Raw genomic sequence first — 24954 nt, forward strand, 5'->3', positions numbered from 1 at the left:
CTCGCGCGCGTCTCTCTCTCTCCTCTTGAGGGCAATCGTCTCCTATTCTCCGTCTGCATGTCCGCGATACTTTTGGATACGCTTATACAGCGAAACAATGAAATCACAAGTACACAAACGCGTTGATCCTCATGCTATGGGAGAACAAGGAACACTGAGTGAGCGGACGGGCTGGCAGCGTCAGCTTGGATGAATCCCTGAGTCGAGGCGGATCGGGAAACGCGTCACGCATAACCACAGCCTGGCCCGTGGCTCGTTACGTGAGCCAATGCTCGTATTTAGCTCCGAATTTTTCGCTCATACTTTCCTCTTATCTTGAATTTCTCGTATACAGAGGTGATCGTATCTAGAGGTTCCACTGTGTGTAATTATATATATATATATATATATATATAAATATAACACACACGTTATGGGATATTTTACATTTTATGTACATTAATGTTTATGTACTTTTAAATACCCACTAAATAAAACTGTATATGTTCTATGTAGGTTATTGACATTACCAAGAAAAAGTAATCGAATAAAATATCCCACTATGTTTAATTTACAAAAATGCATGTCCCAAATAAACCCAAATCATATCCCAGCAATAAAGGCTTCCTACAAATATGAAAAGGACAGAGTGCTGACCCTAAAACTGATGTTTGCACTCTCCAAGTGACACTGCTTTTTGGTAATGCACTTCTCGCTTATATATGAGGAGGGCGATCTGCTCTGAGACTTTCTATTAATCTACTTCTGAATTTCCTGCTCCCATTTCAACCAATTAAATAACTTCATGACACTACTGCACCCTGGCTTACAGGCTATTCCTTACATAAGGTTTAGTATACTACAAACTAGCAATTTTTTTTTGTTTTGTTTTATAAAGTAATAACCCAGTACTATTACAGTAGGTTGCCATTCAATTATGGGGCTAATATACACTTAACAGTAATAATAGTAATAATAATAATAGTAATAATAATAATAATAATAATATACACGCTCACTTAAATATGACCAATAAACATAACCTGCATGTCCTTGGAGGCATGGGAATGGTTGGGCCCGAGAGTTAAACCAATGCTAGATCCTTGAGGCAACGGCATAAGCCACTGTGCCACAATGACATTTCCAAAAAAAAAGATTACATTATGCTGCCCGTAGACTCTGCTATTTGATATTGGCCAGGATTTACACTTTCGAGTCCTGGATTTACAATAAATTTCCCGAACCTGCAGCATGCTCCAAAAAATGCATTATTGTTTTCTGTAGGTAAGGCAAACTGCTTAAAATCTGGAACAAAGAAAAATCCATGCAATTTAAACTCAAACAGATTACACTTACTCAAAAATTTTTCATTGCAATGTAGTGACTTCTTGCCATTCCAGTACTTATCCACAACGTCCAAAAGTGGCTCCAATTGAACTGGATTGATATGGAATTTCTATAAAATCATAAGAAATAAGAATTAAATAGTAACAATCAAGATGTTATTCTGAAAACCAGGACTCAATACTGTGATCAACAAGAAAGTGCCCTCCAAAAGAGCAATATTAATTACAAATAACACAGGACACAAAATGACAATGAAAAATTAATTTATTAATAACAAAGATGTTTGAAGAAAAGTAGGCAGCCATTTACTGATCTGTGTTTAGACTGTCTATTGTACTTCTGACTCATCACTACAAGCGGAAAAGAATAACAATACCATTTTCATTACTCTAACAGCAGGAGAGTATCTGACAGCTTAAAGCTTACTGTATATGGAAGATGAATTAAATTGTGTCTGCATTCCTCGGCTTTACAATGAGGACAAACTAAATACTGTATCCAAGCACCCGGTGGCTACATAAGAAGAACTGGAAAACTGCTAAGTAATCCATTTGGAATTCCTGCCACTTTCCCTTCATATCATTACATTGCTTCCAAATAATCAACTATGGGTATATATTTGATAGAAATGTAGTAAAATGTATCTGATTTTGAACTACATTATGTGATATCTCTTTATTCATGGACTACTTCAATGACATTTTAATTGCAGCTGCTAACCAGTAGCTTAAATTAAACTGACCGATATGAGGGTATTATTATTAAGAGGATGAATTCCTCTTAAATGAATATAAAACTCATTAAGAAACTATGTGGAGGAGACCTTGTTGGCACCAGCATTGCAGGAGCAGCCTTGTGGTTCAGGATGGGAGTTGGACTTGAAGAAGTTCAACTTAACCCTACATTGACAACCACTGCTTGCCTGGATGTGTTAGTGTGGCTGAACCATCACCACTTCAGAATGTTCAAATAATGACAGTGAATAGTAGTTTCAAACTTACTAGGTAGTGGCAGGGAGACCTATTATGTTATAAATGGTCCCCTGCTCCTCAGTATAATGAAAAGATGTCCTGGCAGTTACTTGACCCTTAACTAACAGAGAAAACCTGGTAGCGCAGGGATACCTGAGGCCTGAGGACCTCTAAGCATATGGTCTGAAGGCTTTTATCTTTATATATAATAATACGCTACCGTGGCTGTCCATCTGTCTGTCCAGGATTTTAAATCACCTGTAGCTCGCAAACCGTATGACCTATTCACCTGAAATTGGGTACACATATACTACGTGACGTCTACTATCTGCTTTCAAAGTGATGATTGACCTCCAAGGTTATTATGGCTAAAGAGTGCACTTTACTAATCATAACTGAATATAATGAAAATCAGAATTTAACAAGCTCCATCACCATGGATCTCGACTGAAGACCCAATATAGATTTTAAATATACATAGAGAGCTTTATTAAATCTAATATAGAGTACCATATAATTAAAGACCCTTAAAATCTTTATTAAATCTACTCATTGGCACTATAAATGTCCTCCTTAGACATATACTATTACACACATTCACATCGTTTCTACGTACCTTATCCCTTGGGAGCTGACTGGTATACGAATAAGCAGCTCTTGTTTCATTTTTTGGAAGCTCATTATGGACAGGTATGGTCTGTTGCTGCTCCCTTCCTCCAGAGGGCCCATTCTGGTTCATCAAAAAAGCAGGAGATTCATTAGCTAGTGAAGCTGCTAATTTGGAAGGGTGTGGAAGTGGCCTTTCTACATTTACAGGATCAGACACTGACAAACCTAAAATAATAAGAAGAGAAGTGCTTGAAATTCAGCACACCCAAAATTTTCTTTAGCCATAAGTATATATTATATATATATATATATATATATATATATATTCTTTAATAAAACCCGTGTGCGCCCAGGTGTCAGTGTGTGTGTGTGTCTTCTGGTGAAGTGCCACACGGCACGTGTTCAGTCTCTTCCTGTGCATTCCCTGTGTGTGCAGTGAGAGAGAGTGAGAGAGAGAGAGAGAGAGAGACACACACACACAGGTGCGTGAGCGCGAGACAGACAGACAGACAGACAGACAGACAGACACACACGCAGGCCCGCGCGAGACACAGACAGGCACACAACCACGCACGCACACAAGCACGCTCGCACATGCAGGCACACAAGCACGCACGCACACAAGCACGCGACGCACGCAGGCAGGCCGGCCTGCGCGAGAGACAGACACGTATGCCCGCCCGCCCGCCCGCGACAGAGACAGACACACAGGCGCACGCTTGCATTGTTGCAATGTTACTTTTCTTGGTTGTTTATTAAATTACGGATTTTTCAAATGTTCATTTTTTTCTCTGTGCTTAAAACTCATTAAAAAAAGTGCTTTTAGCGAGCAGGTCGTAAGGCTATAGCGCAAACTCTTGCAGTGTTAGTTTTCTATGTTGTTCAAGGCTTTCTTAGTGTTATTCAAGGTTTTTACATTTAGTTTACTATTACGCTGTGCAGTCAATGGTATAATTAACTATATTTGTGCTTAAAAACTTAAAAAAATATATTTACATACAGTTCATACGGTCTGGAACGGATTAATTATATTTACATACAATCCTATGGGGGGAAATTACTTTGGTTCACGACCAAATCGGGTTACAACCAGAGTTTTGGAATGAATTATGGTCGTGAACCGAGGTTCCACTGTATTACTGTCAGACAAAATTACAGGCATTTTACGGAAATACAAACCAGTATTACTGAGAGAGAAAATTAAAGGCACACAATACAGTGACACATATTACAGCACATACAAGGTCCCTTGACATTTAATATAGACTGTTCATACTAATGTTTATGCACTACTGTTCTAGCGCCCATTATTGTAACGGGCTTAATGTCCAGTATTACTCTACCAGTATAACATATTCATTATAAACAAGACTTTACACCCAATAACCCCCCTCCTGACCACAATGACTTAGCCACCTCTCCCACGTAATTTTTGAGATATATATATATATATATATATATATATATATATATATATATATATATATATATATATATATATATATATATATATATATAAATAAATTCATTGCAGCAACTCCAAAGGTAGAGGTCTGTGCGTCCCTCCATGGATATGTCACCCCAGACCATCAATGACCCACCACCAATCCGGTCATGCTGAACGATATTACAGGCAGAATAACGTTCTCCATGGCTTCTCCAGACCCTTTCACGTCTGTCACATGTGCTCAGGGTGAACCTGCTCTCATCTGTGAAAAGCACAGGGCTCCAGTGGTGGACCTGCAAATTCTGCTATTCTGTGGCAAATACCAATCAAGCTCCATTGTGCCAGGCAGTGAGCACAGGAGCACTAGGGGACGTCAGGCCACCCTCATGAAGTCTGTTTCCGATTGTTTGGTCAGAGACATTCACATCAGCTCATCGTGTTCCTCCTTGTCCAAAGGAGCAGATACCAGTGGGTCCTGCTAATGGGTTAAGGACCTTCTACTGCCCTGTCCAGCTCTCCTACAGTAATTGCCTGCCTGTCTCCTGGAATCTCCTCCATGCCCTTGAGACTGTGCTGGGAGACACAGCAAACCTTCTGGCAATGGCATGTATTGATGTGCCATCCAGGAGAAGTTGGACTACCTGTGCCAGCTCTGTATGGTCCAGGTATCACCTCATGCTACCAGTAATGACACTGACTGTACCCAAATGCAAAATGAGTGAAAAAACAGATGAGAAAAGATATATGTCAGTGGCCTCACTCCACCTGTTAAATCATTCATTCCTGCTTTGGGGGTCCTCTCATTGTTGCCCCTCTAACGCACTTGTTGTTCATTTCATAAACACCAAAGCAGCCAAAACCAATTAACAACCCCCTCTGCTACTTAACTGATCAGATCAATAGCCCAGAAGTTTCACTGACTTGATGCTATACTCGGATTAAAAAGAGTTCCTTTACTTTTTTTCAGCAGTAAACTTTACAACAGCAGTCTATTTAAATTTTTATAGAAGTAGGGTGTTGTACTGTGTTAGCCATTATGGATGCAATATGAAGTGAAGCACAAATCTATCACCTGTGTAAGAGTAGCTAATGAAAATTAGGATGATATGTAAGCTCTCTTAGCACTTTATTGTAATTGTTCCTGTTTTTGATTGCTAAACCACTAGTGACTATTCGATTTTGAAATACTGTTACCGGTACGGGGCGGCACGGTGGCGCAGTGGTAGCGCTGCTGCCTCGCAGTTAGGAGACCCGGGTTCACTTCCCAGGTCCTCCCTGCATGGAGTTTGCATGTTCTCCCCGTGTCTGCGTGGGTTTCCTCCGGGCGCTCACGTTTCCTCCCACAATCCAAAGACATGCAGGTTAGGTGGATTGGCGATTCTTAATTGGCCCTAGTGTGTGCTTGGTGTGTTTGTGTGTGTCCTGTGGTGGCTTGGCACCCTGCCCAAGATTGGTTCCTGCCTTGTGCCCTGTGTTGGCTGGGATTGGCTCCGGCAGACCCCCGTGACCCTGTGTTCGGATTCAGCGGGTTGGAAAATGGATGGATGGATGGATGGTTACCGGTACGTTACCTGGATGTGGTGTGAAGTGCCCCCGACCTGTGATTTTATAGTAAGCTTCAGCCTCATCTTGAAATTTCAGATTTGTATCCAAACGTGATGCTTTTGGCTGCTCATCTGTGAAGGTCACCCGTATTCCTTCACCAGTTCTTTTTCCATTCTCTGTCGCTTTCTTGTATGTGGCTTTGGCCGCAGGAAGATTAGACTGGTGTCGGAACTCTGGAATATAAGTAAATAAATAATTAAATAGGTAAGCAAGCAAATAAATGATTAAATAAATTAATTTAATTAAACAAAGCATTGGCAGAAATTAGTGTTTCTAAATTTTGATTGGCCAGTTCTTAAAAAAAAAGAAATGCTCAATAAATGGAGACACCTTATCAGGAAGAGGGCAAATCATTTCAGAAAGTGCAATTTTTTTTAATTTGAAAGTTAAAGCTTATAAACTCTAACAGGTGAATATTATTCTCAAAATTCACAATGTCTATTATGGATCCAAGGTGAATGCATTCTTTCAAACTTGATATATAGACACAATGTAGCTCATATGCATAGTAATTTATGAAAGCTAATGACCTTCATCCCAACTAATTAAACTGATTCAGCGCATTGACACACCCTCCACATGACCAACCACCTCCGGATCCAAATTAGCACCCAAGTGAAGCAGTGCAACGGGTGACACCAGAGCGCCACACTAGTCTGGATGGAATGGAACAGTGTGAAGTTTTGGTTTGTTTGTTTTTTTTTACTGCGGCTGGAGTGCCAATCCTGCCACGAACCCCCAAATTTTCCCTTGCCAGTTGGAGGACCTGCTTGCAGGACTGGATGCAGGTTGGATTTCACATAAATTTACTTTTGCATCTGATCTTTTTCAGTTTAGCCAGAAATCCAAAAAGAAGATGTATACAGGAGTGTGCAAGAAATGCAAGCACTGTCCTGATGTGATCAACAGTGGGCACTGCCGAGATGTAACTGGGGATTTCAGGATCTTAGTTCAAATATGCCTGACCAGGAAGTGAGGAAGGTGCCTTTTCTTATATTAAAAGATGGCAAGCAGTGGAGTGTTTGTGGAAATGTGGACGAGCCACCTTACATTTTAGACTGGGGCTTTAGTCCTTACTATACTTGGTATTATCCCTGTTCAGTTATCCTGCCTTTAAGATAAAACCTCATTATTTTTTCCCAGCATCCTCGCCAGCCAGTGATTTTGTTATTCTTTCTTTGTTGGCAATCTGACCATAGTATGCAAGCTAGTTATTTCCTTTCTCATTGTTGCAATCTTAAAAACCTTTATTTAGTTTTTAACTTTTTTGTAACAATCTTGATTTATTTATTATTATTAACTGCTGTGCTTCTCTGTTGGGACTCAGTAGAATCTTTTTTTTTTTTTTATTCATTTTATTACAATCCATACATAGCAATCAAGTTTTTACAAAAAAAAGAATTGAGTTAAGAACAGATCGATCCCCACCCCTGAGAAAGAGAGCAAACCAAATGGCGTAAAATTTAAGGCTTGTAAACATACCTAAATTAATCAATTCTCTGTGCTTTATAAACTTATTTTAAAATATTACTGATTAGATCCTGCCATGTTTTGAAAAAAAGTCTGTACGGATCCTCTAACTGAGTATTTGATTTTTCCAACTTCAAATAATATAACACATCGGTTTCCCACTGACTTAAAAGAGGAGAGTTTGGGTTCTTCCAGTTTATCAGAATAAGTCTGCGTGCCAACAGTGTAGTGAATGCGATCACAATTTGTTTGTCTTTCTCCACTTTAAGCCCCTCTGGAAGAACCCCAAACACAGCTGTTAATGGGTTAGGAGGGATTGTGAGTCCAAGGCTGTCTGAGAGGTAATTAAAAATTTTTGTCCAGAATAATGTTAATTTGGTGCAGGCCCAGAACATGTGACCTAGTGAGGCTGGGACTTGATTGCAACGTTCGCAGGTTGGATCATGCCCTGGAATCATTTTGGAGAGTTTTAGTCGAGACAGATGTGCTCGATATATAATTTTGAGTCGTATAATTGTATGCTTTGCGCATATGGAACTCGAGTGAATTCTCTGCATTGCTACTTTCCACTCCTTTTCTGATATATTGATTGAGAGATCTTTTTCCCAGTGTCCTCTTGGATCTTTGAAAGGGAGGGATTGTAAAATGATTTTATATATTGTAGAGATGGAGTCTAAGTCCTTGAGATTGAGCAATATTTTTCCAGCGTGGATGAGGGTGCAAGATGAGGAAAATCTGGAAGGTTCTGTTTAACAAAGTTCCTGATTTGAAGATAGTGAAAGAAATTTGTATTTGGAATGTAATTGTTCATAGGATGCAAAGACGGTGTCTATATAAAGATCTCTAAGCAAGTTAATTCCAAATTTTTTCCAGATATTAAAAACTGCATATGTTTGTGAAGGTTGAAAGAGGTGGTTCTCTTGCAGGGGTGCCACAGATAGAAGCTTCTCCGTCTTAAAATGCTTTCTACATTGGTTCCAGATTCTAAGTGAGTGGAGCACAATTGGGTTATTAGTGTATTGCCGATAACGTGTGTTTATTGGAGCGCAGAGCAAGGAATACAAAGAAGTACTGCAGGATTTTACTTCTATTGCGGTCCATGCCTGTGTATGTTCTTCTATTTGTGTTCAGGTTCTTATCGCCTGTATATTTGCCGCCCAGTTATAAAACTGGAGGTTAGGGACTCAGTAGAATCTAAATGGAAAAGAAAGGAGATAAACGGCACAGCCTCGGAGGTAAGGGCATCATCAGAATACGCAAATCACAGACTAATAAGACAAAGAGGGTGACCTGACAAGTATGGCTTACTGATGTATGAAACATATGTCAAAGAAGTCAATTTCTGTTAATTGTTGGTGCAGGAATAGGCTTCTCATGATTCACTTAAAGGAAAATTTGAATGGAGAAACTGTATGAAGTATACATTACCATAACAGACAATGACACTAAGTTCTATTTTTTAAATTACTGAAAAAATAAATTAATAAAAAAGATAAAAGGAATAAAACATCCAAAATAAATATTTTAAAGATTCATGAGAAAAAAAGATAAATGGCAATGAATGTGAAATAAGAATGGGCACAGCCAGTAAGATGATTTATCCAGTATTCAAATATGCAGTAAGTCTGGAGCCTCTGTCTTATAAATTTGATTATAAAGTTTGAAGTCTTCATCTTTCAAATTCCAACATAAAAACAACACGTAATAATGGCAATGTGATTTCATGTAGTCATGCATACAGCCCTTAGTGAATCTGGCAGCATTAAGCAAAGATTGGAAAACCTTGTCCCACAATGAAAAAGAGAAAACCAGCAAACTATGCTATCAAGAAAATTCTGTGATACAGGAGTATAATTTAAAGATAATGATATGAGATGTGCAGTACGTTAGAACAAAATTAATAAATGATTTACGCCTGGTTAAAAAATATTAAAATACTTGATGAGGCAGCACTAGAATGATGTATTATAAATGATTTACTGCCACCTACTGACTAGCTGTAAAATTTAAATGGAAATCCTAATTTTTTAAGAAATCATTAAAAGAATATGCCACCCAAAAATGATTTTTCTTTCCTTTTATAATGCTGCTTACCCCAGGTATTTGTGGTAGTGATGACTGAAAAAGTTTTAATCTAATATTTTCATGGAGTAGTGTACATCATGTTTATGATAGAATGGCAGTCCATAGTGAAACTCAATCCCATTAGAAATGTGTTTCTTGTTTATTGCATGAGGAGATTTTTGTAGAAGCATTTATTTAATAACCAGTAACGCCGTACTGCACGATAACGTGCAGTGAATACACTTGACGTGAGCATTCCTGGTTTTCACTCTCTTTCTCTGTCTCTGTACGTTTACCATTCGTTTGCTCAGAGGCTGACGCGCTTGTTGCTTCCTGAGCAGCTCTTCTTTTCTTCACCCTAGCGGCCCGCTTCTTCTCTTCTTTCGTCATGATCTTTTTGCGTTAAAACTGATTAAGTTAGTTTTTGTGTTGCAATTACTTAGTACGTTTTCTTTAATTTCTCACTTAAGCTGGCACTTAAGTCTTCAATCTGCCTCAAGAATGATTAATGAAGGTGGTAGGGAACGAGAATGGCGCCCAAACGCATGTACCGTCCGGCTGCCCTGCTGCGCGCTGCCGAGAGTTGATTCTACAATAAAATAAAATATAAATAAAAAAGAGTAATAAAATTCATCACCCGAAAGCGGATAGTAGACGTCACGTAGTATATGTGTACCAAATTTCAAGTCAATAGGTAAAACGGTTTGCGAGCTACAGGCGATTTAATATCCTGGACAGACAAATGAACAGCCACGGTACCATATTATATAGGAAGATATTTTAGAAAAACATGCATGTTTTACGTGTTGTGAACAAATGACTGGATAACTGGCACATGGAATATGCAACACAAGTAACGCAAGATTTATTTATTTATTTTTTTTATACGGATGTTTTTGATAATAACGTTCGCTGTGGTCCAAAATTGGTCATCATAGACTGCCATTCTATCAAACTGCTTTATTTCCGTATTCAGTGAAAACAGGAGGTTACATTTTTTTTCTCTGCCATCTCTACAAGACACTTTGGGGGTAATTAACATATAAAAAATAATTTTGGGGTGGAGTGTTCCTTTAAAAACATTCTGATGGATTATTTCAAATATTCAGTTCTCATTTGTGGCAGACATCCAGGTCATGATGCCAGTATCTTTCTTTCTTCCTCACAGCTTTCAATGCACAACAAAACGTAACTAAAATGAAAGGCGACTTGTTGTAGCATAAGATACATTCTGACTCGTATGTACTTTATCTGTGCTCATTTTCCGAATGGGATGAGCAATGAGAAAAAGGATTGGTGAGAGATGGAGAGAGAAAAAAAACCAAAAACATTACATGTGTACTATTACAGTAGCAGTTAGCGATGGCATTGGTTTTAAATGAAACTGATTTACTAATTGAACATTCATAGAGCGCCACTTTCAAAGATTGTCACCTGCTAAAAGAAGAAACATAAACAAAGAATAAACTGTTAGCAGGTAATATTAATCCTTAGTTAAAAAATAAATATAACATACTTTCAGTGGTGTCCAGAGGCTTCTGATAGCTTTGTTTCTGAAAATCCTAAAATTTCAAAAAGAGGGAAAATAAATTAGAAATAGGAGCATAAAAATGAAAATCATGCGTCCTATTTCAAATGAAAAATCTCAATAATCAAGTATAATTCATATACTGTAGTTATAAAAGTTTTATAGACAAAATATGCTTAATGGAACAGAATGTTTTTCGTAAACAGAATTCTTTTATTAGAGATAAATCTCAATTTAACACCAGGGTACCTGTGATGTTAATGTACAGTACACTCACAGCAACTATTTCAGAAAGGAAACAATCATTCTGTGTATAGTAAAACCTGTGCTGAATCTTGATACGTTTGTAAAGACTTGCAGCTCTGTCTTGTTTTATTTGCAGAAGCCTGAAATATTACAAATACATTTTTGGCTTGTTTAAATAAAAAACAAAAAAACAGTTAAAACTAAGAGTGGTGTGAGGGACGGCGGGCATCCTTAGCCGACCGTGATGACCTCAAGATGGAAGGACATTATCTCCCCTAGAGTGCTAGATGGCAGACCCCCTGGGTTGTGGCATTGCCACAGATTCCCACAGGGCAACATGAGACGGAGTTTGTCAGCTCGGCCCTTTTGGGTTCCATGGGTGCTGCCAAGGGGTGCTGTGGGGACAGTGGAGCCCTATTTTGTTGGGCTCTCACTTCACCAGGAAGTGCTTCTGAGCTACAGCTTCGGAACACCTGAAGTGCTTCTGGGTGTAACATAAAAGCAGCTGCCTGACACACTTGAATCAAGCCAGAGTTGGGAGGATGGAAGATGAAGCTTGCACGGAGGAGTGGAGGAGGCAGTGACCTGAACGGAGAGTGACAGGAAAAAGACAGAGTATTACAGGGTGCTGTATATTGCTGTGTACTTGTACTTGTGGCTGGGGTGTGGAAAACGATTACTGAGACGTTTTTTCCCCACAATAAAAACTTGCATTGTGCTTTTATACTTGTGTCCAAGCCTTTGTGTAGGGTGTTTGGAGAGCTGGAGCACCCCCTGGTGTCCACAGCAGATTATAATCTAGTTTTATACTTGGTTACTTAGAACATAAAAAAGGTTTTTATTTTCATTTGAAGAATGGGAGTTTAACACAATTCTGTTATCCATACATTTCATTTTACCTTCTTTGAAGCAGTTAATTCTTCTGATGACTGATACCCATTAGCACACAAAACTTCATTGCCACCTGAGTTATCTATAAAAAAAAACCAAAAAAAAAAACCAACTTTATATCTACCAAAGTTTTTCAGTGTGACATGCTCTTAACTGGGGAGAGACATTTAGCAAATTAAAAAAAAAAATATATATACTTGAAATTCTTACTAATGAAAAACAAAAACCTAATTTTTAGTTCTTGAAATGCATACTGATAACCATCAGTAAAGTTATGATTCCACTATATTTGTTATAATATTGTGCACATCAAGTATACCTTCATGGAAATAAGACAATTAGTAATTAACCTCAGTATAAAACCAAATACACACATCTATCTGAGGTAACATTGTGCAGTAGTGCAAATATCATAATTAAAAGCTTTCTTTCAAAGATCTTTACATTAACTTAAAAAAGATATTAAGAAAGATTAATAATGTATTAGTACCTATGAGTAATAAGGGAAGTATACCATATATACTCACATATAAGTCGGGTCTTGAAACCCAAAAAATCGATCATAAAATAAGACCTGACTTATACGTCCGTTCAAAAATATGGCACATAATTCTTTTTATTTTTTTGTTTACATCTTATTGCCTCCTCCAATCTCACATCAGTTTCTCAGATGCATTGAATTTTGTTGCAGCAGCGTAGTTACCAATTTCTTTCACTACTTCGATAACGTTTCATTTAAAACCAGCTTCATATTTTCTTCTGATCGAACGCTCCATCGTAGATTAAGGATGCTCTTACGATAAAGGTGTATGAGGGTGTGAGATATAAAAAAAAAAAACACAAAACAGTGCAAACATCACTTCAGAATGGTTCTGGTATTACCGTGTGGTCACGTAGGCACGAGAGAGAGAGAGAGGTTAGGAGCATGAGCAGATACCACACATTGCCACACCCACATAGAAAAAAAAGGTTGTGTGCTCCGTAGTTACTCTCTCAGGTGGGCGTTAGCATATCATAATCTCTTGGACCAATAGCGTGAGTTTTCCGCATTAGACTTATATGACTGACATTAGAAAAAAAACATAAATTAAATTAAGTCCTGACTTATCCACAGAAGAACTTATACGCAAGTATATATGCTAGTTGAAATGGGTTAAGAAAGATTTTGTAACAATAAGACCACAGAATTTTTACTTTCTCGTATACAAAGTATAGGGAAAGTATTGTAGTCATCCAAAAATTCAACCTCGAGATTTTGATGAATCTTGACGTCTTAGACCTCTCCCGAGTTCGATTTACTGTCTTGTAGGGAAAGTATTATAATCGTCCAAAAATCTGATTTAGAGATTTTGATGAACCTCGACGTTTTAGACCTGCCCGAGTCTAAAAATACCAGTTTTTGGAATTACGTCTGTGGGTGTGTGTGTATGTAAATACGAATACTTGAGTACGCTTTCAGTTGTGTCAACCAAATTTTGCACACAAATATTAGGTACAAAACGTATATTTCTATCAACATTTGAGCTATTTCCACTAACCAGAAGTGGTACTTTTTTATTCATGCAGCTGCAGAGTCCGATTTATTCAACTTTACTTTTATAATAATTGTTCAATATACAGTAATCCCTCCTCGTTCCAGGACCCCCCGTGATAGATGAAAATCTGTGAAGTAGAAACCATATGTTTGTATGGTTATTTTTATATATTTTAAGCTCTTATAAACTCTCCTACACTGTTAACATTATTAGAGCCCTCTAGACATGAAAATAACACCCTTTACTCAAAAGTTTAAACTGTGCTCCATGACAAGACAGAGATAACAGTTCTTTCTCACAATTAAAAGAATGCAAACATATCTTCCTCTTCAAAGAATGCGTGTCAGGAGCAGAGAATGTCAGAGAGACAGAGCGCGCGACAGAAAAGCAAACAATCAAAAAATCAATACGTGCTTTTGGGCTTTTAAGTATGCCGAAGCACTGTGATAAAGTGGCATTTTTTAGAGGAGCGTCCGTATCTTCTAGGCAAACAGCCCCTCTGCTCTCACCCCGTCCGTCAGGCGCAGAGAATGTCAGAGAGGGTGAGAAAGAGAGAAAAGCAAACAATCAAGCACTGCGTGGGAAGCATATCTTATATCGTTGAGGAGTTTTAGTTAATATGTAATACATGCTCTGATTGGGTAGCTTCTAAGCCATCCGCCTATAGCGTCCCTTGTATGAAATCAACTGTGCAAACAAACTGAGGAAGCATGTACCATAAATTAAAAGACCCAATGTCCGCAGAAATCCACGAACCAGCGGAAAATCCGCGATATATATTTAGATATGCTTACATTTAAAATCCGCGATAGAGTGAAGCCGCAAAAGTCGAAGCGCAATATAGCGAGGGATTACTGTATTATTAATTTGATTGGATTGATGTTGATGGTTCTTGAATGTACATAATATAAAAATATAATCTTTGTCTTGCAGTTTACTCCTCAAATATCCACCCCCATGTTTGAGTATATGAGAAACTCAAGGGGAGACCACTCACGATTTTTTTGGTTCCGAAACTACTAACACCACTAAGCACCACTAACACCTGCACTACAGTCAGCAGCAACACAAAACCAGGGCACCAAGTAAGAGACAGAAGAAGTGGACTACAGGGGACGTGATACAGTAAACCCGTTGAACTACAACTACTTCACACCCACCTCCCTGCACTATTAATAGTATTACGACAAGGTAGAGAGCTCTTGTTTCTCACAATTCATTAAAATAACAACAACAACACACACACACATAAACTAGACAAGCATGAACAAGTGTTCACCTGATTAATGTTGCAGCTCAAGACTACAGAATGAAGAGCTGGCCAACACAACTCTTTCTATACAAATGCAGTGATATTCTTACTTTGTAAGAGTTCAGCTTCCAACGTCTTCTGAACTGATCCCGAAATAGTTGGAGGCCTATTCAGGTCCCAGTTACATTTTGCAATAAGATTTAAAACTGCTTCATCATCATCATCAATAGCAGATAACTTTTTTGAAAGTGAGCTTACATAAGATACCCTAGGCTGCCCAGCCCTGCAAAAAAAATAAATAAAGGAAAATAACTACAGTACAAGAATAAACAAAATTATTACATCATGCGATTTAAGAATTTTTAATAAAAATCTTACCTATTAACTCTAACTTTGAAAAGTGAATCTGAGCTATTCAATTTAGGAGTGCATACAGTAAATATGAAATAGAAATTGGACTTTCAGAACTCTTTCTTACTTAATTTAAGACTGTATAACAAATGAGGCATACTGTATAGTATCTAAGTAACCTATATAACCGGTAATGCAAAAAAGAAATAGAAAAATGGATTAATACGAGTTTTAACAACAGTAACTTTAATTAGAACGTGTAATGTCAGCATTTTATAACAAATATATGAATGTAATTGAACCCCAAATTGAAATAAAATTTAAAAAAGCTATGAGGTCCACAGTTGTTTTACATGCTTATTGATACACGTGTCTACATTTGAATTATTAAGTTGTAATGCGTTTTCTTTTAATTAATTATTGATTATTTTCTAATCACATTGAAGTGTTAAAATCAGCAAAACACATTCCATACCTTGGATTGCCGATTTCATTCGGAGGACCTCGGTCAGGATTGTCATATGATGTCTCTGTAGAGAAATGCATTATGGCCGCTTTTCGCTCACTGTCCCTCACAGGACGATCATCTACTCAAAAATCATAGACAAAAAAAGATTTGTGTGTAAAATTTCAGTCTGGACAATAATGATGGCAGAAAAAAAAAATCATTAGCATCATCCTAGTGCAAATGGCAACAAAATACAATGAGTACCATTGCAAAATAATACTTATCAGCTTCATAAACTGCATACCTAATTTTCTTAGGTTGGGAAGCATGTGGACAAGGAAAAGACGATAATCAGGTTCATTCTTTACAACAGGATTCAATCGAAGATCAAGTTCTTTAAGAGAGGACAAGTTGCGGAGATAATACAGCTCCTTTAACAAGGGAATGCAGTTGTAGTATAAATTGAGCTTCTCCAGGTGCTTTAGATGCTGAATGCCCTAAAATTAGACACAAAAGCTTGTCAACTTGTGCTTCATGTAACAAGAGTAGAAAAACAATTAGAAAAGTAAACTGTGACATGCTTGGTACCATATATAAGTTCTCCCGTGGATAAGTCGGGACTTGATTTTACCGTATAATTACCAGTATTTTATAATGTCGGTCATATAAGTCGAATGCGGAAAACTCACGCTATTGGCGCAACAGATTATGATGATATGCTAACGCCAACCTAAGAGTAACCACGGAGCACATGGCCATTTTTTTCCTATGTATCGTGCCTACGTGACCACAAGGTATTACCCGAACTATTCCGAAGCAACGTTTGCACCGATTTGTGTATTTTGTATGTGACACCCTTATACACCTTTATTATAAAAGCATCCCTTATTTACGATGGAGCGTTCGATCAGAAGAAAATATGAAGCTGGTTTTAAATTAAAAGTCGTTGAAGTGGCGAAAGAAATTGGTAACTGAGTTGCTGCAACAAAATTCGATGTCTTTGAGAAACTAGTGTGAGATATGAGGAAGCAAGAAGATGTAAAAAAAAATAAATAAAAAAATAAAAAAATCAAGTGGTGTATTTTTGAACTGTTGTATAGAAATCAGGGTCAGGGTCTGATTTTATGATCGACTTTTTGGGTTTCAAGACCTGACTTATCTGTGAGTATATACAGTATTTAAAAGCATTATTCACTTTGCTTGTTTCATTAATATTTAAAAGTTACCTCCAACGAAACTAATGAATTCCGTGAAAGGTCGAGAGTTTTCAGACGAACAAAGTTTTTAAGTGAATATCCCAAGTGTCCAATTTTTCCTTCATAACTCCCAGGCAGAGACAGTGATCTGACATCCGCTGCAAAGCAAACAAACAAAACTTCACATATATTTATATGCAAATACTGTTAATTTGAATTACTACTACACAGTTTCAAGCTCCCGTCTTCATTAAAATGACTAATATTTATTTTCAGCGCCAATTGACTCTGGTTTCCAAAGCAATTCAAAAAACATTCCGGAAAAACTAACGCTCTGTTGGAAATTTGTATTGTCCAGTCACTCTGAGTACCTTTGCCTTAAACCAGCAATAATGAAATTTGTCCAATATTGCCATCAAGAGTCTTCATTTAAACGCATTCAAAATTTAAATGTGAATGATGGGAAAGAGACCTTTCAATTGGCATCTCCAAAAAGGTGTGGACCTCGGCCATACACCGAACACATCTAGTTCTATATGTGCCAAGCATTCCATAATTCAACTACAGATCTTTCATCTATCACATTTATCTCATTTAAAGTTGTCCAAAATGTACCCAGGCCAAGACCTAACCTGTGTGCACTACCTTCTAGACCTAGCCACTCTAGGCCATATGTTCTGGGAATGTACTCAATTAACATCATTTTGGGAAAGACTTTGGACAGCCTCAGTGTCACAAGCATTCCTAATCCATTAATGGTGATCTTTGATGTACTCCTGGATGGAATTAAGATGCATAGTGAGAAATCGATTGTAATGGCCTATACCAGGGGTCGCCAAATCCGGTCCTGGAGGACCACCGTGGCTGCAGGTTTTCATTCTAATCCCTTTTTTAATGAGTGCCCTGTTTGTGCTGCTAATTAACTTCTTGTGAATTAATTTTAATTCAATTGCTTTTTTAAGATTTGCTCCCCTGTATTTCTTCATCGTTCCTCTGAATTGCTTCATTTATTTCCTTAAATGGCACCCAAACAGAAATGAAATGTGACGTGAGTGAGCCAACAGACGACCAACTAAGTCAGGGCCTGAAACTCCAACCAGTTTCACTCCAACCAGCTGCTTAATGAGGTGCCGATTCTTGTTGTTAATTAAACCAATTTTTTTTTAATTTCATGGCTTGTTGCTGCTCTTGTGGCGCATTAGCAGACATTTCCAAAATTGTTGATTTTCTCTTTCTAACAGCACTGGTAAAATATTTTGGGGACCCGAGAAGATCAACATTCCGGAGACCTTCAACTTTCTTTATTTTCAGATATTGTATGATGGACACCAGTTGTTTTGGCTCACTTTGTATCTAATTATTGTTTGGCTGCTAATTAAGGAAAAAGAAATAATTAAAGGGCCTGAGTCTTCAAGAGCAAGTCAACTAAAATTAATTCAAAGGAAGTTAATTAGCAGTAAAAACAGGTCACTCATTCAGAAAACGGTTAGGATGAAAACCTGCAGCCATGGTGGTCCTCCAGGACCGGAGCTGGCGACCCCTGGTCTATACCACATAACTAGCACACAGGCCTGATCAACTGAAAGAAACCCAACCCACCATCCCAAGGGGGTAAGTGACATATCTAAAATTAAAAAAAAGAATTCTCTCTTACAGGATATGTCCAAAACTTGTTAAAAACATGGCAAGACTTCATTTATATTTTTTTCAGAATGCTGAGCCTGTGATTGACCCTCTTATGTTATTATTTGTTTTATCATATTTTTTACTTTTTGCGTCTCTCTTATTTCTCTTTATCTTTGGTGGGGGGTGAATTTTTTTTTTTTTTTTATTAGTATTCATTCGGAAGTAAATATTTGCATCTGTTAATTTTTTATTGTTAGTTTAATCGCGCCATTTTAATGTTCAGGTTTTAGAAAAAAAAAAATTAAACGTGAGATAAAATGATTCAGGTTCTAATTTCTAATGCATACTTGAAACAAACCACTACTTATTCTTTTTCAGAAATTCTTCTTCTTATTACAGGCTGGTGGGCCTATTTTCCCAGAATTGTGCAAAAGGGAGGAACCCACCTTCAGACAATGAATCCATATAATTCAATTTGCACACCTTTGGGATGTGCTAGGAATCTAGAATGCTGGTTGTAAGCTCACAGACACATAATAATAACTTGTATTTATATGGCGCCTTTCTTATGCTCAAGGAAGAATGTGCAAAGTTCACATAAACAGTTAGGGGTCCAGATTTCAAAACCAGTTGATGGAAAGTGACACAGTAGTGCTAACCTTTGCCACTGTAGTTGCTCAACAGCAAATCTCAGTACACGTCCTTTTCATTTTCTTTGTGTTTGATCAAAATATTTCAGAAGTAACAATGATCATTTTTCACTTTTGTACTAAATATATTTTTTTCAAAGCAAGGAGAATGTATCCCAAAAATGACAAATTAATTTCATGAACATTTACATAATGATATGTCTTTGTTACAATTTAGGCTCATGATCTGAATATGCACTCTTGAGTGAGGTGACGACATAAAAATAAGCCTTAATTAAGAAAAGTCACTTAAACTGATCTATATCGAACAGAAAGTGTTGCATGAAGTCGACAAAATCGAAAAAGTCACAACTGCAGGCTATAATTAAATGCACACTAATGTCTGATATGTATGTAAATTAAGGAAACTATATCATTTTTCCTATTAACAGAAACGAATGTCAAACCTACACCCCTTATGTTTTGCATATAAGTCCATAGACATCAGACAAGGATGTGAATTGGCATTATATTTTTATCTGTGATGAATTTGTGATTTGTTAACATTACTGAATGGATCTTGTGCAGGAATGTTTTTATATCTTATGAGCTGCTGTTAGAAAATGTATTTTCCAAACTCCCTTAATCTTACGAAACTGAAGCTTTGCTCATTTACAGAACTGATTTAACTCCAGAGGACTACAGGCTCACTGATATTGTAACCTGGATGAAGGAACAGCATCTCCAGCTCAATCTGGCAAAGACGAACCTTCTTGCCATCTAACCTTGTTCATCTATTCATCATTACCGCTAACCCTCGCCAAGTCAGTACACAACCTTGACATAGTGGCTAATGACCAGCTGTCCTTCAAAGCCCATGTTGCTGTGGTCTCTCCGTCTTGCAGATTCATTCTGCACAACATTGGCAAGGTAAAACCATATCTGAGAGAGACTGCAGCACAATTCCTGGTCCAGATTTCAGTTTTGACATATCTGGACTACTGCAATTCTCTGCTGGCTGGAGTATTACAAAGCCACTGCAGATAATTCAAAATGCAACGGCACATCTACTGTTCAACCAACCAAGATGGGCACATGCTCTTTTCAGATCACTACATTGGCTCCAAGTATGGAGTTCAAATCCTTGATGTCTGCCTACAGAGAGGTCAATGGATCAGAACCTAAATAATTGTGAGGTTCTTCTTCCCGCACTCAGGTCTGATGATGCCACCTCTGTGTAGCATCAAATCTCAATCCAGATTCTGACCATGAGTAGCTCCTGGCTGGTAGAACAAACCGCCCACCTCGATTCGAAGTCCCTCAGCGTATTTAGGAAGCGTTTCAAGACCCTCTCGTTTGGTGAATTTCTGTCTAACTGAGCAGTTTGGTTCTTATAACGAAGTACATGTACCCAACTTCATTTGTAATCATCAACTTTGTACCCTCGTCCTGTAACAGCTGTTCCAATTCTTCCAGACTGAGGTTTACGTGATTCTGTTGACCTTATTTGTAAGTCGCTTTGGATAAAAGCGTCTGCTAAGCAAATACAGGTAAACGATTTAAATAACAATTGCAGAACACGTATTTAAAGACGCTTGGTTAGGCAACTACAGTATATTACTGCTACTAATACGATAATATATATGTTGCTCAGCATGTAAACGGGTACTTCAAGGGGAGCAGATGCCTTGAATAAACTATAGAGATGAAGCAGATATGATTTCTTTAAAGGAGGCAAAACGTTTAAGAAAATAACACCGCGGGACAAAAAGTAAACTGCTGGAGAACCAAAAGCTTGAATACAAAATCGCACAAAACGACTTTTCATGCAGATATGATTAACATATTTCTGTGAACACTCGGAAAACGTGTTATTAAGTATAAACGTACCTAAATTCCGGTGTTGCAGATTTACTCTTTCTCTGATCCACTGCTCCGTAATTGACAAAGTCTCCGCCGCCATAGTTTCAAAAGGCAGAGGTCGCTGAGTTCAGGCATGCGCAAAGCACACGGCCGACAGCCGTACAGGAACTCGGGCGTCCCTGGCAACAGCAAATGGCATCAAGCGGTTGTACGCGTCGTCTAGGAAACGGACAGCTGGACCCGGAATTCCTGTTAGCTTGCTCATTGGTTAGTTAAACTGTAAGACAAAACGCAGTTAGAATTAACGGTAAACGTCAGAAAAAAGACGGCGATTTTAAATGTATTTACCAGTTCATGTCTAAATACTTAATGCATGCCTTTGTTGCAATACAGAGCTGCAGCAGTCGCTTTGTTCTTCACTTAGTTAACGTTACCTTGCTCGGTGTTCATGACCATCGGGTACGCGTTTATATTTCCTACAAGCGACCTACTGACTCAGCTATACTGTCGGGCTGATCCACCTTTATAAGAATGCATCAATTCTGTGCGACTCGAGCTGACGTGAAGAACTGAGGAGGGGGATTTGTTTGGATGGTCTGCCGTTGTCAAAGCGCCAAGCCCCCTTATTGTGGCGCTAAAAATGTTCGCCTGCTTTTCCACCCACCCTGAGCCACTCCCATCCTTTCAGATATTCCCAAGACATTTCTGTGGAGGTAACGCGCAAGTAGAGATGAAGGTTCTCTGCTTTATTTTGTGTAAGTGAAGCTTTGCTTTAAAGTTTCGTATTTTTATGTCATTGTGGATTTTGCATGTAGCCCCCGCGTCTTCATAAGTTTCCCAGCTCAGATTAGCCCCGTGTAAGTGTCTTTGAATTCGTTTTTTTTTATTTTAATTTAAATAATGCATACATAACAAGAGCTAACTACAAATAAAGGAGTGAGATATACAAAATTCAGTAATACCTGCACATAACAAATTACTATACATTTGTGATTGTAAGATATTAAAATACAAACATGGAAAAGAAAAGAAGCACAAAGTATGAGGCAATACATTTTACATTTAAATCAATACTTAAGTTAATCACACTTCCATTGCTCTTCTTTTTTATTTAAGGATGAAGAAACTTTATCTAAGAAATATTTTAATTTCTTCATAAAAATAATACAATGATTTTGATTTGCATTTATGAATGTGAAATTTTCTGAAATGTAAAATTAGATTATAGGGAAGAAAGCATTCTCTTTGCTATTTCCCCTTGGGATTAATAAAGTATCTATCTATCTATCTATCTATCTATCTATCTATCTATCTATCTATCTATCTATCTATCTATCTATCTATCTATCTATCTATCTATCTGATCATAGCAACCAAAAATAATATTTATAAAACAAGAAGAAAATCCTAATACAGGGTGAGTCAAAATTATGTTAACACTAATGAATTATTTTTTATCTCGACCACACCTTTCCAGGTCGATGGATAGGTTATGGTGGACCATTGCCATGGCCTCCACACTCCCCTGACTTGACACCCTTTGATTTCTGGATATGGGGTATGGTGAAGGAGCACGGAGGTGTTGATATCTTCCATCGTTTGTGAGTATAACTGCAGGCCCAAAATAAAGAACAGTTTCTGGAGGTAATTTACAAAATGAACGTTCTCTGTCAATGTCATATCTACAGTGCTGTGCAAAAGTATTCAGTCCCCTTGAAAGTCATCGTAATTTTCTCATGACAAAAAAAATTGGGAACATATTTATACCTTCAGTATATTTACTTTGAACACTTATGCTGAAACTTGTTATTTTCTGCAAATATTTAACTGAAGAAGAAAACTCCAAAGTTTGTGTTTGTATCCATATATTAAATCCCTACACCTTCATACTTTGTCGAGAAGCCTTTTGCTGCAATAACAGCCTTCATTCTTTTGGGAATGTTAAGTATGGACCAGTTCTGCACATTGTTCAGGAGGGATTCTTCCCCACTCTTTATGGTGGAATTGATAAGAGATCCTCTCGTTTGGTGGGACAGCAGCTCAATAGAGTGAAGATCTGGACTTTTCCGTGGCCATTCCAAAACATTCATCTTTCTGTTTCTGAGGAATTCCAGTGTTGCTTTGGCCTTATGTTTAGGGTCATCGTTATACTGAAAGAAGGATCTTCTCCTGAGCTGTAGGTTTATAGCAGATTGGAACACGTTCTCCTGCAATATAGTGTCATATTTGTATCCATCCATTGTCCCTTAAACTCTGATAAAATCCCCTGTCCCAGCACATGAAAAGCATCCCCATAGCCTGATGCCACCACCACCATGTTTCACCGTAGGTATGGCATTTTTTGAGGCATGAGTATTGTTAGTTTCACACCACACATACAGAACCTTTTTGAAGTCTGGCCAAAAAGCTTTATTTTGGTCTCATCTGACCATAAAACCTCCTCCCACATCTTAACTGGGTCTTTGTCCTACTTTGTAACAAATGCCTATATATGCTTCAGTGTGGACTTACTTAAGCAAAACTTAAGCAATGGCTTCTTTCTTACTACCTTCTGTAAAGCGAAGAGACACAAGAGAGTATAAAGGTTTGGGGAATCCGTCCCCGTATACTATGAAGTTCTCTTTTGGCGCTTTTCCACTGCATAGTACGGCACAGCACGGTTCAGTACAGCTCACCTTGGTTCGGCTCAGTTTGGCTCGGTTTGCGTTTCGACTGCAGTTTAGTAGCGCTTTAGAGTGGGCGGGATTATTCACGTGTCGTTATAGTTGCGCCTCTACTGCCGTGACATCATCGTAAGCGCACAGCGACCTCCTGAAAAACTTTTTCATTTCGCGTCGCCCCATCCAGCTCTCGCGGGATCCGCTCCTCGGCTACCAACGAGGAACGTCTGTACTTCCTCAATAGACCACGAAACAGCCATTTTTGGTTAAAACAAAATGGTGCATCCGAACCTTCGCTGGCTGTGCTAAAAATCTAGCGGGTCTGTTGTGTCTCGTGTCGCAAGTTCAGTGACGCAGTAATGACGATTTTCTCCGGCCAATCAGTGACCAGCAGAGTTTACACGTCACGTTTTGGTAACGGTTCGGCGTGCTTGGAACCTCGGCTGAGGTGGTACTAAAAAAAGGACCAGGTACCAGGTACTGTTCCCAGTGGAAAACCCCGCAAAAGTGAGCTGAACTGAACCGTGTCGTGCCATACTATGCAGTGGAAAAGCGCCATCTGTAAATGCGGTCAGGTTTGTACTTATCACAGAGACCCCCAAAACAATGACAGGCGGACAGTTTATGTGGTGGGAATGGAAGTTGATACGGAATGCTGGGAAGGAGCCGCTGTGGTAGATGGGTAGTGGTGACTTCATCAAATGGGGGCCAGACAGAAGGAAGGAACCCAGAAGTGGCTTGCGTTGTTGTTTGCCGTGTTCGAGTGAACTCACGGCGGTGTATTTTCTTCAAAGAGAGAAAGGTTAGTACACTGTTGTTGTCCCCTGACATGAGATTTCGCGCTGCTCGTCGGGTCTTTAAGCTGCTCCCTATATGCGCTCGTTCGTGACACCTCCCATAGAAGACTGCTTTATGGAGAGCTCTTGAAATTGTGGACCCCTGCATGTTCAGTCCAGTTTCAGCCTAAGAGCATTGCAGACTTTTGAGAGTGACGGTTGGATTTTTAGTAGCCTCTCTCTCCAGTCGACATCTTGCATATCTTGATCTTTACTCTTTTAGTAGGAGTCAGGGTGCTGTGATGAACCTTCCACTTTCTGATGATGGATCCAACAGTGCTTAACAGGACATCCAAACTCTTTGATATTTTTTGTAGCCATTTTCCTGCCTTTTGCATTTCAGTGGCTTTGTCTCATCAACAGAATGCTCCTTTTGTCTTCATTTTTGCAGAGATTGTCCT

General features: G+C 38.4%; 1 protein-coding gene across 1 annotated transcript in view; it reads right to left on the reverse strand.

Annotated features, from left to right (window-relative positions):
* cep72 (centrosomal protein 72) overlaps positions 1-21724 on the reverse strand; it is a 33497-nt gene extending 11773 nt beyond the window's left edge. The window contains exons 1-11 of the mRNA XM_039737335.1: positions 21492-21724; positions 21085-21334; positions 16970-17097; positions 16048-16240; positions 15771-15882; positions 15055-15227; positions 12166-12239; positions 11009-11054; positions 5925-6131; positions 2914-3131; positions 1336-1435 (exon numbers count right to left, since the gene is read on the reverse strand). Of these exons, the coding sequence (XP_039593269.1) occupies positions 1336-1435; positions 2914-3131; positions 5925-6131; positions 11009-11054; positions 12166-12239; positions 15055-15227; positions 15771-15882; positions 16048-16240; positions 16970-17097; positions 21085-21157 (1324 nt within the window). The 5' untranslated portion in view covers positions 21158-21334; positions 21492-21724. The remainder of the gene's footprint in view (positions 1-1335; positions 1436-2913; positions 3132-5924; positions 6132-11008; positions 11055-12165; positions 12240-15054; positions 15228-15770; positions 15883-16047; positions 16241-16969; positions 17098-21084; positions 21335-21491) is intronic.
* Positions 21725-24954: the final 3230 nt, after the last annotated feature.

The sequence above is a fragment of the Polypterus senegalus genome, chromosome 15 (genome assembly GCF_016835505.1).
Source record: "Polypterus senegalus isolate Bchr_013 chromosome 15, ASM1683550v1, whole genome shotgun sequence".
Taxonomy (NCBI): domain Eukaryota; kingdom Metazoa; phylum Chordata; class Cladistia; order Polypteriformes; family Polypteridae; genus Polypterus; species Polypterus senegalus.